The 15,465-nt window shown below is 36.1% G+C and overlaps 1 protein-coding gene across 2 annotated transcripts in view; it reads right to left on the bottom strand.

The window, feature by feature from the left end:
• CLINT1 (clathrin interactor 1) overlaps positions 1-13,788 on the bottom strand; it is a 58,192-nt gene extending 44,404 nt beyond the window's left edge. Inside the window, exon 1 of one of the 2 annotated variants that reach the window (XM_074212520.1) lies at positions 13,561-13,788. In XM_074212520.1, the coding sequence (XP_074068621.1) occupies positions 13,561-13,601 (41 nt within the window). In that variant the 5' untranslated portion in view covers positions 13,602-13,788. The remainder of the gene's footprint in view (positions 1-13,560) is intronic. The other variant, XM_074212519.1, reaches the window with a different exon arrangement.
• Between the last annotated feature and the right edge of the window lie 1,677 nt (positions 13,789-15,465).

Here is a 15,465-nt window from a genome sequence, read left to right as displayed (position 1 = left end):
GTAAGGAAGAATGAGGATGACTGAAGTTGTGAAGGATGGCCAAAATATTCTCCATTAAAAAAAGTGATACGTTACACAGTTACATAACTTCAATATGGCAAAGCAACTTAGTATCCTAATTCAGAGTAGAAATTTGTAAAATCCATTAGGCCTGTTAAATTTTCATATTAAGCTACATTTTATTAAAATATAGCACTAGCTGGGGTGGCTAGGTGGAGCAGTGGATAAAGCGTGGACCCTGGAGTCAGGAGTACCTGGGTTCAAATCGGTCTCAGACACTTAATAGTTGCCTAGCTGTGTGGCCTTGGGCAAGCCACTTAACCCCATTTGCCTTGCAAAAAACCTAAAAAAATATATAGCACTAGCTAACCTAAATTCCCTGAATTAAATTCAAGTAGCTTAAACTTGAGAGAAGATTCAAGAAGGACTAAAAAAAATCTACAAAACACCTCCTCCTTCCTCATCTTTGTCTTATAAAAATTACCTTGATTATGGAAAATCACATATTAAAGCCTAGAGATTTAATAGAACTGGTCTAATTTTAGAATGCAAAAATAAAGCCTCTATCTACCCCCATTAAAATGAAATCCATTTTCTATGTAATTTATAATTCTTTTTTAGTTAAAAAATTATTTTTGTATTTTATATTTTCCAATTACATGTAAAGATAGTTTTCAAAATTCATTTTTTTTTGGTAAGATTCTTCCACATTTTTCTTCTTCCCTCTCCTGGACAGCAAGTTATTTGATATAAGTCATATAAGTACAATTGTATTAAGCATATTTTAAGATGTATATATAATGCCTAATTTAAGTTATCCATTTACAAAAGAAAAAAGTTCAGAAGAGATCACACAAAAACAGAAGAGTTGTGTCATTATCCTGATGTAGTTATCATAAAAGTTTATCAACCAATAAATTTAATTCCTGAAAACTTTAAATAATGGTACTTATGTTTATATTTCACTATATTTTCATACTTCTCCATATATGTTGCCCCCTCCCAAAAAAGGGAAAGAAATCCAATGATATTTGACTTTGAGTTGCAGAAGGCTTTTATCCATAATATTTTCTTTTTAGTAGACCTGGTTTTTTTTAGATAGAACAATGTGATATTTCCTCTTCAAAGTGGTGTCATATGTTAAAATGTTTCCACCAAAAGATCAAATAACAAAAGCTACTCAAAAATGAATACAGCAATAGGTGGGTTCCCTTGTATTGCTGCTCTCATTCTAGTTTCCAAAGATACAACATTAACAAGTGTTCTTAATGAAATGAGGAATAATTTTAGAAAACGACTTTTAAAAGTTGCCTACAATTTGTTTTCTTCTAACTAATCAGAATTAATCTATGCCAATTCTGTTTATAGAAGTCAAACAATTTCTATTTGCAACTTTTAAAATAACTAAAAATTGCAATTTGATACAAATTTAATCAGTATTTATAAGGAAGATTACTTATTTTATTCTTTATGGAATCTCATCCTCATAGTACATATAATCCCTTGTTTACAGAAAGCACTCAAATATTTGATGAATTAATAGCATGTTAGCTCACCTCAAAGTTAAGCTAAGTTTGAGAAACCTTCATATATTGTTAAGGTATCAAAGATATACTGCTTTATATGAAAAGCATAAAAATTCTCTTTAGAAGAATATGAAGAATTAGTAAATGAAGGGAAAATATAACATTTGTGCATGATTTACCTTATGAAAAAACAACCAAAGTTATATTTAGTTTTCTAGGTACAGAGAAACAGCTATATATAGCTGCTAATCAACTACTCCAAACCACAAAGACCACACATCTTATAATCCTTTTAAAAGAAAGATAAGGACAAGAATCAGATGTTCCATTCCTGCAGCAGATTGTAGGATAATTACATAACTGTACTGTGCATAACTGTAATAAAACCCACTGTCCATACTATGTTATAAAATCAAATGAACAATCCATAGAGAAGGGCTATCAATTCACATACCTTGGACAAAAACTGTAAATGGACAATGAGCTGAACCTAGACTACAGGAGGCTTGAGAAAGGGCTTGAATGGAATTGTGAACTTAAACAGGGCTTTTAATAACTCTTTGCTTCTCTCTGAAACCAAGGTTCACTTTTAATCATCAATATTTTTCTAGTGTTATTTTGTGACCAATACAAAGAAAACCATAAACTCCAAAGAATTAAAGCTCTAAGTCACCTAAGGCAATAAGGTACATGGTTGCTGTATACAATATCAACAAAGTACAGGACAAAAAAAAGTCACATTAAAGATGTCATAATATAGATGTATCATTAAAAAGAAGCAACAAGGGTATACTCCACTGATATTTACACAATATCAAAAGAGCAAGAGGAATGCCTCCCAGAGAGCTGCATGGATGCCATATTATAGAACAAGGATAGGAGTTAAAACAGAATGGGAAGAATGGTTTATAATTTGCTATGATGGGAGCACTACCACAAAAAGAACATAGATTCATCAAAATACAAATAAATTATTATTAGAAAAAAAGACACTTTGAAGATTGAAATAAAACTATTAAATCATATTTTCATTTCCCTCTACCAGATAAAATTCAAAAGGGCTACATATAAGGTCTCAAATACTAGACACTTAATTTTTCTAAAATAAAGAAAGCAAATTCTTGATGCCAGAATCCCCTATTACCTGAAGGTACAATTTTAGAAATCTGGATAACTTAAAAGGATTTTTCCCCCCCAGTAGAACAAATCAAGTCCTCACTAAATGTTCAGCCCTATGAATGAACAGTAAATTCTATTTACAGATTCTTCATCTATTTCCTATAAGGTTAAATTTGATCTGTGTTCTATATTTTTTCACTCACTATCTAATATACCTAATTTGTCCTTTCTACTCTTTTCAATCAAATTCCTTTAAAATCAAGCTAGAAACTTATCTACCACCTCTATAAAGTCTCTTCCTGACCACTCTAGTTAATTTTCCTTTTCAAAACACTTTTTACTCATATCTTAAAATGATCCCTTATCTTATTTTAGCTTGCCCTCTGAAAATGTCATGTATTTTTGCTTTGTCTGACCCCTGAGCTAAGCTTCTTGTAGTGAAAAAGTGTCTTTTTTTCTTTTATGTTTTAGACCTACAGGACAGATAGGTGGTACAAAGGCTAGAGTGCTGAAAAGCATCAATAAGATTTGTGTTTGAATCCTATCTCAGACATTAAAGGCTATGTGAGCCCAGGTAAGTTTGTCTCAGTTTCCTCATCTGTAAAATGAAGATAATAAAAGTACCTACACTTCAAAGAGTTGCTGTGGAAGTAAATAAAATAAAGTATGTAAAGCACCCTGCAAACCTTAAAATGATATATATAAATGATATTATTATATTATTATCTCAATAAAAACTTATTAAGATCATTATAAACCAAGACTGGGAAATAACAATTATCAGAGTGCATCACAACATTTCAAGCTATCACTACAATACAGGCACTTGATTAGGACTGGTAGAGATTTAATTGCTATATAACAGTCATAGATAAATTTTTTTTGTACACAGAAAAATCAAGAATGGAATTTCATAACTAAGGAATTATAGATGCATGAAAAAAAGTCAACAAGTATACAGGAACAGTAACAAAAGGGTCATATGAAATTGACCAAAGTTAGCCATCAAGACTAGAAAGGTTTAAAACAACCAAGCAGAACCCAGAATGTTTTAAAAGCTAAACTAATCAGACTAAGGATCTTGCTGATATTTCAGGTATTACTCATGGGGCTTATTCACAGTATTTAGTAGGTGTCAAACCAGGGAGTGGGGGGTAGGGGGTTCTTTAACCAAGTAGACTATTTGAAATAAATAAGTAGTTTTTCTAGTACTAACCAAGTAAAATATCTCCAAGTTGCCTGGATTTCTAATATTGTCCCTTCAGGTAGTAAGAAAATTCCTGGCATCAAGAACATGGCTTCTTCTTGATTGTAATTCAGAGATCTCATGGTCAGTGATATTGTTTAAATATAATAGAATCCTCTACTGAAATCCTACTTCATTACCTTCTAGTGGTATGAAAACAATCTTGAGTTCTCCAAAGACTATGCCAGTAGGCTGAGATAACCATAGCTAAGGTTGACTACATAGTGATTCAATTTTTCAGTCAATGCAACCCTTTGTTTTTCTTTGTAATTTAATTACAAGACTATTTTAAAATTCATTCTCCCCCCCCCCCGGGAAAAAATAATAGAAAAACCTTGTAACAAATATGCATAATCAAGTGAAACAGATTCCCTCATTGATCATGTGTAAAAAATTTTTCCAAGAGTCCATCAACTTTCTGTCAAGAAGTGGGTAGCAGGTTTCAACATTGGTCCTCTGGTGAGGAAGCAGAGCTTGTAAGGCTTTCCAATATGTTTTTGTATAAAAATTTTGTTATTTTTTATAAACTGTTTTCTGAGTTCTGCTCAATTTATTCTACAAGTCATTCTGGGTTTTTCTTGAAATCATACTTTTACAAAATCATAATGTTCCATCACATTTTGCTCAGTAATCTCTCAATTGGGAGGCAATTCCTTAGTTTTCAGTTCTATATTATACCAAAATAACCACAGCAACTACTGAAGTGGCTAAAGTGGTGAGGGATTACAACTGGATTAGTAGAGAAGTACCCACTTTGATGAAATCATAGGCTTTTGGAACATAAAAATATACTGAAAAATTTTTAAATGTAATTTTTTCATTGACTACCAAAACAAATAATTTAAAAGGTTTGCAAAGAAATGAATAGTTAAAGGAAATTTTTAAAAAATTTGAAACATTATATGAAATCTTATTTTTAATTAATTCCTTGTTTTCACATCACTTTAATTTCCAAATATATTCCAGTTTCCCTTATCTATTCAGAAGACAAATCCTATTAAGTTTAAAAAAAATACCTTGTCAAAAATCATCCATACTTAACTGTTTCTGACAGTATTTCACAACTACAGTTACCCTACTCTTACAAACAGGGGAAAGGATGTGCAACCAAATGTTTATTTAAAAATAAGAACTTGGGGCCGGCTAGGTGGCGCAGTGGATAGAGCACCAGCCCTGGAGTCAGGAGTAACCCGAGTTCAAATCCGACCCCAGACACTTAATAATTATCTAGCTGTGTGGCCTTGGGCAAGCCCCTTAACCCACTGCCTTGCAAAAAAAAATAATTTGTAATGACGCAGGAAAATTACACAAAAAGTTTTGATATGTACCATTTTTGTTCTCTAAAAGATTTAAAAACTAAAAGTCTAAAACTAAAACTAGTTCATTATTTCAAAACCACATGACTATCAAAATAGTTACTATGTGAGAGCTCTGAATAAAATAAGTATATTTAAATACTCTCCTGAAAATTTTGGTTAACTGGGAACAACTTAAATTGTTTGAAGAAATAAAGAATATTGATGTATGGAAATATGCTCTTATGTATAGAAGTATCATCTACTAAAGCTGAGTTTGGTTTATCAAATTTTCCAAGATTTATAAGTTAAGATCTTGACTTGAAGAATTCTTACATTTATTGTAAATTAACAAAACCTTCCATGTTTAGCATTTCATGGGCTTAAATCCAGCCCAGGAGTTATGGTCTGCTAGGTACTGTCCCATCTTTGGGCTAAAAAAAAAAAGTGAAACTCAAATGTATCACAGGATTCAATAAGAGATACCTTGCAAAGTGGGAAGTAGGAAGAAAATCGTTCTAGACTAGTCTTACATTGTAAACAATAACAATTTCTGTTCAAAGATACTAGTTTATCAAATTAGTAATTTTCTCCCCAAAAAATCAAATCTTCAAAATGATATAAAGATCACTAACAATTTTTTGATAGTGAGATCAATCTACAAAATTAGTGATTTTTTAAATCTATCTAAAGTTAAAAAAAAATAATTAACATGAGATTTTGTACTAAAAATAAATTCAGATGAAAGGTTTTTATAACATTTAGTGAAATAGGGGTGGCTAGGTGGTGTAGTGGATAAAGCACTGGCCCCGGAGCCAGGAGTACCTGGGTTCAAATCTGGTCTCAGATACTTAGTAATTACCTAGCTGTGTGGTCTTGGACAAGCCACTTAACCCAGTTTGCCTTGCAAAAACCTTAAAAAAAAAAACAACAAAACATTTTGTGAAATAAGATTAATTACCCAAGACAAAATGCCAAAAAACAGACTGAAATAAATTTTTAATAGGTAAATGGAAATTGCAATATATTGCAACTTAGTCTGCAACTTCCTCAAATTATATTTCTGAAGCATACAATATTAAATGGAATGCGTTCCTGATTTTAAAAAAAATACATACTAAAACAAACTAAGGAAAGTATATTTAAAACTATCTGTTGCAAAGTTCAATGGCCTCTTTCTCAATCTTCATTCTCCTCAACCACTCCTCTGTAATCTTTGCCACTGATCACTCTCTCCTTGATATTCTCTTCTTCATGGTTTTTAGAACACACTTTATTCACATTCTCATCCTACTTGATCACTCCTTCTGTCTTCTTTGCACTTATCTATTCTAGATTATGGTTTCTAAATGACAGGTCCAAGTCCTCTTCTCTTCATTTAATTAGATTAACTCTCATGGATTTAATTATCATCTCCCTCTGCTGATGATTATCAACTCTAACTGTGCCTCTGTTAACCTCCAGAGTCTTATATCTCAAACTGCTATTCACATATATTGAAATGAATGTCCAGTAAACATCTTAAATTCACTATGTCCTAACTGAATCATTAGCTTTTCCCCTATAAACCTTTCCTAACTCCTACCTCCCCTATTATTATAGAGGGCAATACCATTCAGTTTCTCAGGCTGAAAAACCTAGGAGTCATCCTTAACTCCTCACTATCTCTCAAGCAACTATAATCAATCTGCTGTCAAAACTTTTTGATTTGTGGGACAACTAGGTAGAGCAGTAGATAGAACAGTGGTCCTGGAGTCAGGAGGACCTGAGTTCAAATCCAGCCTCAGACACTTAATTACTCAGTTGAATGACTGTGGGCAAGTCAATTAACTCTTTTGCCTTGCAAAAATAAGACAAAACAAAAAACTTCTTGATTTCACCTTTCAAACATTTTTTGGTATAGGTCTCCGGCTCTCCTGACACCCTTACTATTCTAGTGGGAGCCCTCATCATCTCAGGCCTGAACTATCAATAGCCTGAGTCAGTGGATCAGCCTCACTCCTTTATTCCAACCACAAACCTCCCAGTCTTCTTTCAAATATCAACTAAAATCTTAGCTTTCACTAAAACTCTATTTAGCCAGTATATAACTTGCTTTGTATATATATTTGTTTACATATTTTCTCTCCCATTAGCTAGCTCCTTTGAGGGCAAAGAGACTCTCAAGGCATTTAGCTCATTGCCTAGCACTTAGTAGGGGCTAAACAAATGTTAATTGATTGATTGGTTATATTTAAATTCTCCACAGCACTTTAGAAGAAACCAAGCCTCAGTGATTCACATATTACAGTTAGACAGCTGTCTCTAATTTGCCTCAACAAGTTGAGTTTTATATCTAACTCCCATTTCCTCATTTTTTCAGACTACAGAATATACAACCACCTCCACCCCCTCCCTCCTCATTTCATAAACAAAAGGTGAAACATTAAATAGCTGGGTTCTACCTGGGTATAACAAAACAGTATTTTCCAAAGTAAGAGTAGCAAGACTAAGGAGAAGGTGCAGCTTGGAAAGAAATAAAGGCAGATTGTATATGAAATATGTACAAAATCTTTAAAAATTACAGAAAATACAGTTAAAAGATTATCAATATATTGTGTTGTGTTATGAAGAGTAATATGTAGAAAAAGTTCAATAAAAGCATTCACTTTTTTTCTAAGAAGCCACCACTAGAAATGATACTATTCCTTGCTTTAGCGAAACATGAATTATTATAAAGTGAAACCTACAGAAGATGTGTTAGATGATTCAACTGGATCTCTTGAAATTTAATAATGCCTACTAGCCTTAAATAATATTAATTGATGTAAAGGTCAAGTACTGTTAGTCAAATCTACAGATTTAAAAAAAATAACTTATTAACTCAAAGAACAAAAAAATTTAATAAATAGTTGAGTGTTTTTTCAGAATCACTAGTGATAAGGAAAACAAACTAGCTGGAATTACAATAAATTATCTCTCAAAAAAGCTAGCAAAAATAAAATAAACTTAAAACTTTATTTCTAGGATTGCTTCATAGAACATACAATAAAAAGTACTTAGCTTGGGTCAAAAGGAAGAGGTAACTTCACTCTAAATGAATATTCACTCAAACTGTAAATGCCCAGAAAGTATTAAGTTAGGTCTATTTAAGGAAAAAAGACAGATAAAATGTAAAAGGAAATAAGATATGCACACCAAATAAGATATGCATACCAACCCCCCCCCCCAAAAAACAACTGATATAAAACAGAACATTACAAATGCAGAAGAGTTAAGTTATACTGTGAATTGAAATGGGAAAAATCACTACTGGTGTTAGCAAAGGTAGAGAAACTAGGAAAGCTTCATGGAGGAGACAGTATGTGGACTGGGCTTGAAAACTGAGTCAAGGAGAAATTGGAGAGTACTGCATTACTGATTTCTTAATTTTTTTTTATGCTTTAACTTGTGCAAGAAACAAGGATGATTAGAGTTGTTGTTAGAATAAAGATTATGCAGGGAAAGCATATATGGCTGAAAAGAAAAAAAAGCAAAACCATATCACTCTCTTTGAACAAAGTTTTTTGAGGGTAGAGAATGTAGCTTTGATGTTGAAAAGTATGTTGTAAGGGGGCAGCTAGGTGACCCAGTGGATAGAACACCAGCTCTGGAATCAGGAGGACCTGAGGTCAGACTGTGGGCAAGTCACTTAGGCCCATTGCCTTAATTAATTTTTTTTTTTAAAAAGAAAGTATATTGTGAGGGGACAGTTAAGTGGAGTAGGGATGGAGCACAGTAGGATCAGAGGTCAAATCCAGTCTCAAGACATTTAATACTTAACTTAGTTGTATGACCATGGGCAAATCACTTAACCCCCGATTGCCTTGCGAACCCCTCCTCCCAAAAAAAGTATATTGTGACTTTCTGTAAATAATAAACTTCTTTCTCTCCAACGACTGATATGACAATATCTAAACATTGAGGAAATAAAAATCAGCAGGCAAAACTAAAAATTACAGAAAATTCAACAAAAGTATTTAACAACTTGAAACAGAACCTACCAGGGTCTGGGAACCTCCTGCTCCAAGCATTATTGATATGGCTACAGGCAACCACAGGGGACTCGAAATTCAATAAATTCAGGGACTTTTTAGGGGTGAATTGATTGTTTGATCAAATATAGCCAGCAAATGATGTTATAAATATCCAAATGGTCCTTGGCAGGAAAAAGGTTTCCCTCTCCTGAAAGATTTGTTGTAGACCAAATCTTCAACACAAAACATTCTTTTAACAAATACTAATTATATAAATCTGGCTGAGATAATTAGCCAAATACCAATGTTAAATTTTAAATTATAAAAATGAACTTATACTTCACTTATACTTTTAAATAAGAATCTCTTCCCAAATTATCAGAGCAAAGTCAATGGTCCTATACCTTATATGCCATTACTCAGGATGGTAAAGTACAAAAGTATCCCAGTTAACTTATTCCTCAGAGGAATGCAGATAAGTGATTAATGCTGAAGTAGCTTTACCCAAATGACTTCTGAGAATAGAAGGATGGTACAATTCTCCTTAAAAGCTCTGGACAGGGGGTGGCTAGGCGGGGCAGTGGATAAAACACTGGCCCTGGAGTCAGGAGTACCTGGGTTCAAATCTGGTCTCAGACACTTAATAATGACCTAGCTATGTGGCCTTGGGCAAGCCACTTAACTCCACTGCCTTGCAAAAACCTAAAAAAAAAAAGAAAAAAGCTCTGGACAGTGTTGGAGTAGCATTTCCTCTATCATTACCATTTCCTCTCTTTAGTCAAAAGAGCACATACCTGTCTGGTATGTCTAGTCTCATGTTCTGTGTTCTCATGCCAATTAAAAAAATCCCTCTAAGCTCTCAAAACCAGACATATGAATAAATTAATTTATGTATTACATATTAGTTTATGCAGAGTGCACAAGAACTGTTGTACTGTCAGAGACCCAGTGCAATACATAGCTTAGTATTTATTTTGTTTCGGACAAAGGTCTTAAGGTTCAAATTTTAGAAGAATGTATTACTCCTTTCTTGAGGTAAACTTCAATGGTTAAGGACAAATTTCAAATATCCTACTTTCTCTAAGTAACTCCCATCATCTACCAGTTTGTCTTAACTTTTTCTGAATCTGTTTTCAATACCAACTTGTAAAAGTAATAAATTCTACAAACTGACCTACTGTGCACAGTGCTGCTTTCTTCTTCTGATAATACTTTTACAAATTGTGCCCTCTTCTGATATTTGGTGTTTAACCTATTGTAAATTTTAGTCATAAGAATTTTGAGTATTCCTTCCTAAATACCTTTTATTTTCTCCTCAGATGGTTGTACTCCACCATATCAACAATCATTAGTTTTCCTCCTAAATCTTCATCTCCACTATAATCATTTAAAATGTATTAGTAATTGAAATTACATACCATATTATTCTAGCAATGGACACATCATGACTTTTGTTCAAGAGTAGGGAAATATGGGGCAGCTAGGTAGTACGGTTAGAGCACCGGCCCTGTAGTCAGGAGTATCTGAGTTCAAATCCAGCCTCCTACACTTAATAATTACCTAGCTGTGTGGCCTTGGGCAAGCCACTTTAACCCCATTTACCTTGCAAAAACCTTGAAAAAAAGAGTAGGGAAACAATGAAATTTATAGGAAGTTTCCTTTATTCCTGCAAATGGAAGTTGAGAATTTAATTATGAGTGGTATGTTATGTCAAAAATACCCAAATATCAATTTTAATTCTATATTCTTGATAAATAAAAGCCTATATGTATTTACAAACATATATATGCATATATGTGTGTACACACACACACACACACACACACACACACTCTAAAATCTTCAACATTCCAAAAAGTCACAAAAGAATTGGGTTGGACTGTCTCTGGCAAAGTGAAAAATTGTTTTAATTCCCTCCTCCCCCCAAACCCAAAAGCCTAAAGCAAAAAGTTCACCTTTTTAATACTGATATTCTTGTACTTTTACCATAAGACTGTGAAGCATGATACTATTTATCTCTACAGAAATGACAAAGTTTCATCTAGAGAACAATGATAAGGTAAAATGATAGTTTTGAGCAGATGGCAACAAATTATAAACAGGGAATTATGAAGAAATGAAGACAAATCAAAGAAATGTTGAATGAAAAGGCTGGTAATGTACTGAAAGCAAAGAATAATGTACAAGACCAAGTGTTCCATTGACATCCTTAAGACATCAAAACCTCTAGCTCACTGGGTAGATCTGGGAACATTTATCAGGGGACCATATAAAAGGTATGCATAGGCCTATTTCAATTAACATTATTGGTGGACATACCAGTAGCAATGAGATCACATATGTGATTTCTAAGTTCTTTAATCATATAAAGACCATGTGCTTATAAGTTTCTTAAAGAATTTTCCTTTTTGAAATTTTCTGGAAAGAAAACTACTCACAATACCAATACTTTTATGAGTTAACATCTCTAAGCAAAACTGTATAGTAAAATGAAGTTGAAATCATTTCTCAAGAATAGGTTCTTTCTTCAGCTAATTAAGAAAACTGTGTATTAACAGTAAGGTGAAACAATTACAAAATAATAACATTAGGTATATATAAAAAATGAAAGGTAATCGTAGGATCAAAGATTTGGATTTGTAAGGGACCTCAGTTGCTATTTAGTCAGAACCCTTCATTTCAAAGAGGAGGAAACTAAAGACTCTTAGAGTGGTTGTGACTTTGCCAAGGTCACACAGGCAGAGAGAAGTGGGACCCAGGTTTTTCTGACTTCAATATGAGGGGCAATTCTACTTGAAAACCTTTTGAGTCATCTATCAAATAATTTGAGCCCCTAAGTTTAGATTTCCAATTTTACTTTTCTGGTTTTCTATACATTTCCTTTCAACCTTCAACTTTCCAACTCAAAGTCATGAAATTTTAAAGAACCTTTAAAAAGTCATTCAGATTTAGATCAGGACCTATTTCAATTTCAAAATGGTCTATTAGTATACAAAGTTTCTTTAATATCTTGGCTTAGTAAACACAAAATGTAGGTAAATATCATTAATCTAAATTTTTTTATTATTTCAAATAAGTGAGTTTCTCTAATCTAACTGACACAATGCAAAGCCTCATGCAAGCACTACACAAAAAAAATGAAACATGAGTCTTAAACCAAAGGGTACTTCTTAAAAAAACGGAGTCAGTGTCACAAACAACAAGAGTATTACTGCTTAATAATCTTTTTTAAATGTTTGTCATTAACCTATATTGTCTTGTTTTAGGGTAGCTGGCTTACAAAATGACCCAATTTTAACCACTCTGACTTGCATAATCACTAAACATTCAAAAGGAAGGAGGCTGTCTAAATTTTCTAACTTTTATTTCCTGCTGGCCTAGAAAAAAAAAATGTTACTTCACCCTCTCTTTTATCCAACAAGCTTTTAACTATCAAGGTTTTCCTGTTCACTATCAATCTCTAATTTCTAACTTTAGAAAGAATGAGTAAGAATTGAATAGTTTTTTAATAGTTACAGATTACGCAGGTTTAAAACGAGTTAACGTTAAGTTCTTTAAAAAAGTTGTCATTAAGAACAAGTACTTTTCCTGTAAATCTGGGGGAAATTTCTCAGCGATTCCACTCAACAAGGAGGATGCGGCGGCACACCAACAGTGAAATGTAATGGAAACAGGTACAACAAGTTATGGCAAAAGTGTTACAAAAGTTAAAATAAATAAATAAATCACCGGAGTCATCACTGCTATCCCTTGGAACAACTTTCCTTGCATCACTTGCATGGCCACCTGTTGCCCCTACCCACTAGTATTACCAGGCTCGTGTGAAAAGGCACAAATTATTGGGTTGATTTTGGGGGGTTGGGGGGGGGTATTTTGGAAAGGAAGAGCAGGCAATCCGGAGAACTGACACTCCTCCAGGCCTCAGGTCTCCTACGTGCGACTGACAGGTCTCCCGCCCCGTGGAGCCCCAGAGCCCCGAGTCCTGCATGCAAGACCGACCCCCACCCCGCAACTTGGCCCCCCAGGACGAGCCCCCACCCCCGAAGCAGGAGCTCCTCCCCTAGGCCGGGAGGCCCCCAGAGGCCAGCCGCGGCCCGGGAGATGCGCCCTGGCCGCGGGTCCGAGGAAGGGGAGGAGCCGCTTCAGCAGGGCGGCCGGGGGGCACCACCTGTGCCCCGGGATCCTCCCGCCCCCACGGAGCGCGGGCCCGGAGGCGAGGAGACCCGTCGCCGCCATGATGGGACTGGATCAGCTGGAAGAAGTGGGGGGGCGGGGGGGTTGGCCAACGTGACGTGGGGCGGCCCCGGCTCGCGGGCCCGGCCCGCCCCCTCCCCCCCGAGGCCCCCGCAACGAACCGCCCCGGCTCTGCCCCAACTCACGCTTTGTCCACCAGCTCCCGGACCTTCCACATGTTCAGCATCTTGCCCCGCGGGAGCCGGGCTTCCGCCGCTTCTTCCTCCTCCTCCGGCTCCGGCTCCCCACCGACCCAGGGGCACTTCCGTGCGGGAGGAGGGGCAGGTCCCGGCTGGGGCTGATCTGGCCGGCGCCGTCGCCACCCGCCGCCGCTGCCTCCAACTGGCCCCTTCACTCCTTCCTCTAGCACGGCAGCGGCGCCGCCGGGGACACGTCGGGGACGTGGCGCTGCGTGGAGCGGAAGTGTCAGCCTGCACCCCCGCCTCCGCTCCCGCGCGGTGCACGCCGGGCATTGTAGTTTTCTTAGCGAAAGCGGGGGGTGGGGCGAGGCTGACCTCGGTGGATCAAGTTCATTTCTCTCTTCCACCTGCCCTGGCTGGCTGACACGGATAGGGGTTGGCGAGGTGCAAACTGTAAAGGACATACACGGTGCTCAACTCACCGGAGAGGGACCTTTTAAAGTCTATGTAGTGTAGAGGTAGAGCCTAACTTGGATTGCTTTCTGTCAGGGCGAGGGAAGGAGCAAAATGTGAAAATGCAAAAAATGATCCTTGACAACTTACCTTGCATGTAGTTGGAAAAATAAAGAAAATATTTTTAAAAATAAATATAGGGGCGGCTAGGTGGCATAGTGGATAAAGCACCGGCCCTGGAGTCAGGAGTACCTGGGTTCAAATCCGGCCTCAGACATTTAATAATTACCTAGCTGTGTGGCCTTGGGCAAGCCACTTAACCCCGTTTGCCTTGCAAAAACCTAATAAATAAATAAATAAATGACTAAATAAATAAGTAAATGAATGAATGAATGAATGAATAAGTGAGTAAATAAATAGATGAATGAATAAATACATAAATACATAAACAAACAAATAAATAAATGAGTGAATAAATAAATGAATGAATGAATGAATGAATGAATGAATAGATAAATAAATAAATAAAGTCTAGGATGATCTAGAGCTGGATGCTGGATACTGGATGCTGGAGGTCATTTAATACAATTTCCTCACTCTACAGATGAGGAAAACTGAGGTCCTGATGACCTGCTCAAGTAGTAGATCTAGGTTTCTGTGTCCAAATCCAGTTCTTCCAGATTCCTGGGACCTTAGAGATCATTTGGTGAAATGGAAAGCGCCTAAAAGCTCAATGCCTGCAACTGAACTCAATTATCTTTACTCCTTGTCCTCAACCTTCCCCTTTACCTAACTTCTGTTTGGTTAGTTGGTTCTTGTCCTTCCTTACTGAAGAAGGAAAAAAACTACATCGCTATGTTTGAGACAAATTATAATGTATCGACTGTGACTGATCAGACCAACAGGAGCTCAGAATTCTCTACCACAAGTTGGGCACAAATAGTCTACGAGAACACCTAGGGTGCTGGTACTCTAAACTTACATATATAGTGTTTCCCTCGAACTGCTTCAAATTTTGCCTTTCTCATAGAGTTCAGAACCCTCACTGATGAGGACATGCCAAGCTGGGTGGTCCTGTACCAGTGTCTTCCATGCTGTACAATCAATTCTAAAGTTCTTCAATGAGACCTTCAGGTGTTGGGGTATCACTTCTACTTACCCCCCCTGTGAGCACTTACCCTGTTTGAGTTGTCCATAAAATATGGCAAGCAAATGTCTGGCATTCTAACAATGAGTTCAGCCCATTGTAGTTGCAATCTCTGTAATAATACTGGAATGCTAGTCAGTTTAGCTCAAGAAAGGACCTCAGTGTCTGGGATCTTTTCCTTCAGAATCTTCCCGAGACAATTTAAATGGAAGTGATTCAGTTTCCTGACATGGCTGATTGACTGTCCAGGTTTCACAGGCATATGGAAATAAGGTCAACACAACAGCTCTGTAGACCTTCAGTTTGGTAGT

This window comes from Macrotis lagotis, chromosome 1 (genome assembly GCF_037893015.1).
Source record: "Macrotis lagotis isolate mMagLag1 chromosome 1, bilby.v1.9.chrom.fasta, whole genome shotgun sequence".
Taxonomy (NCBI): domain Eukaryota; kingdom Metazoa; phylum Chordata; class Mammalia; order Peramelemorphia; family Peramelidae; genus Macrotis; species Macrotis lagotis.
Note: the sequence above shows the minus strand (reverse complement) of the source record. Positions and strands in the feature narration are given on the sequence as shown.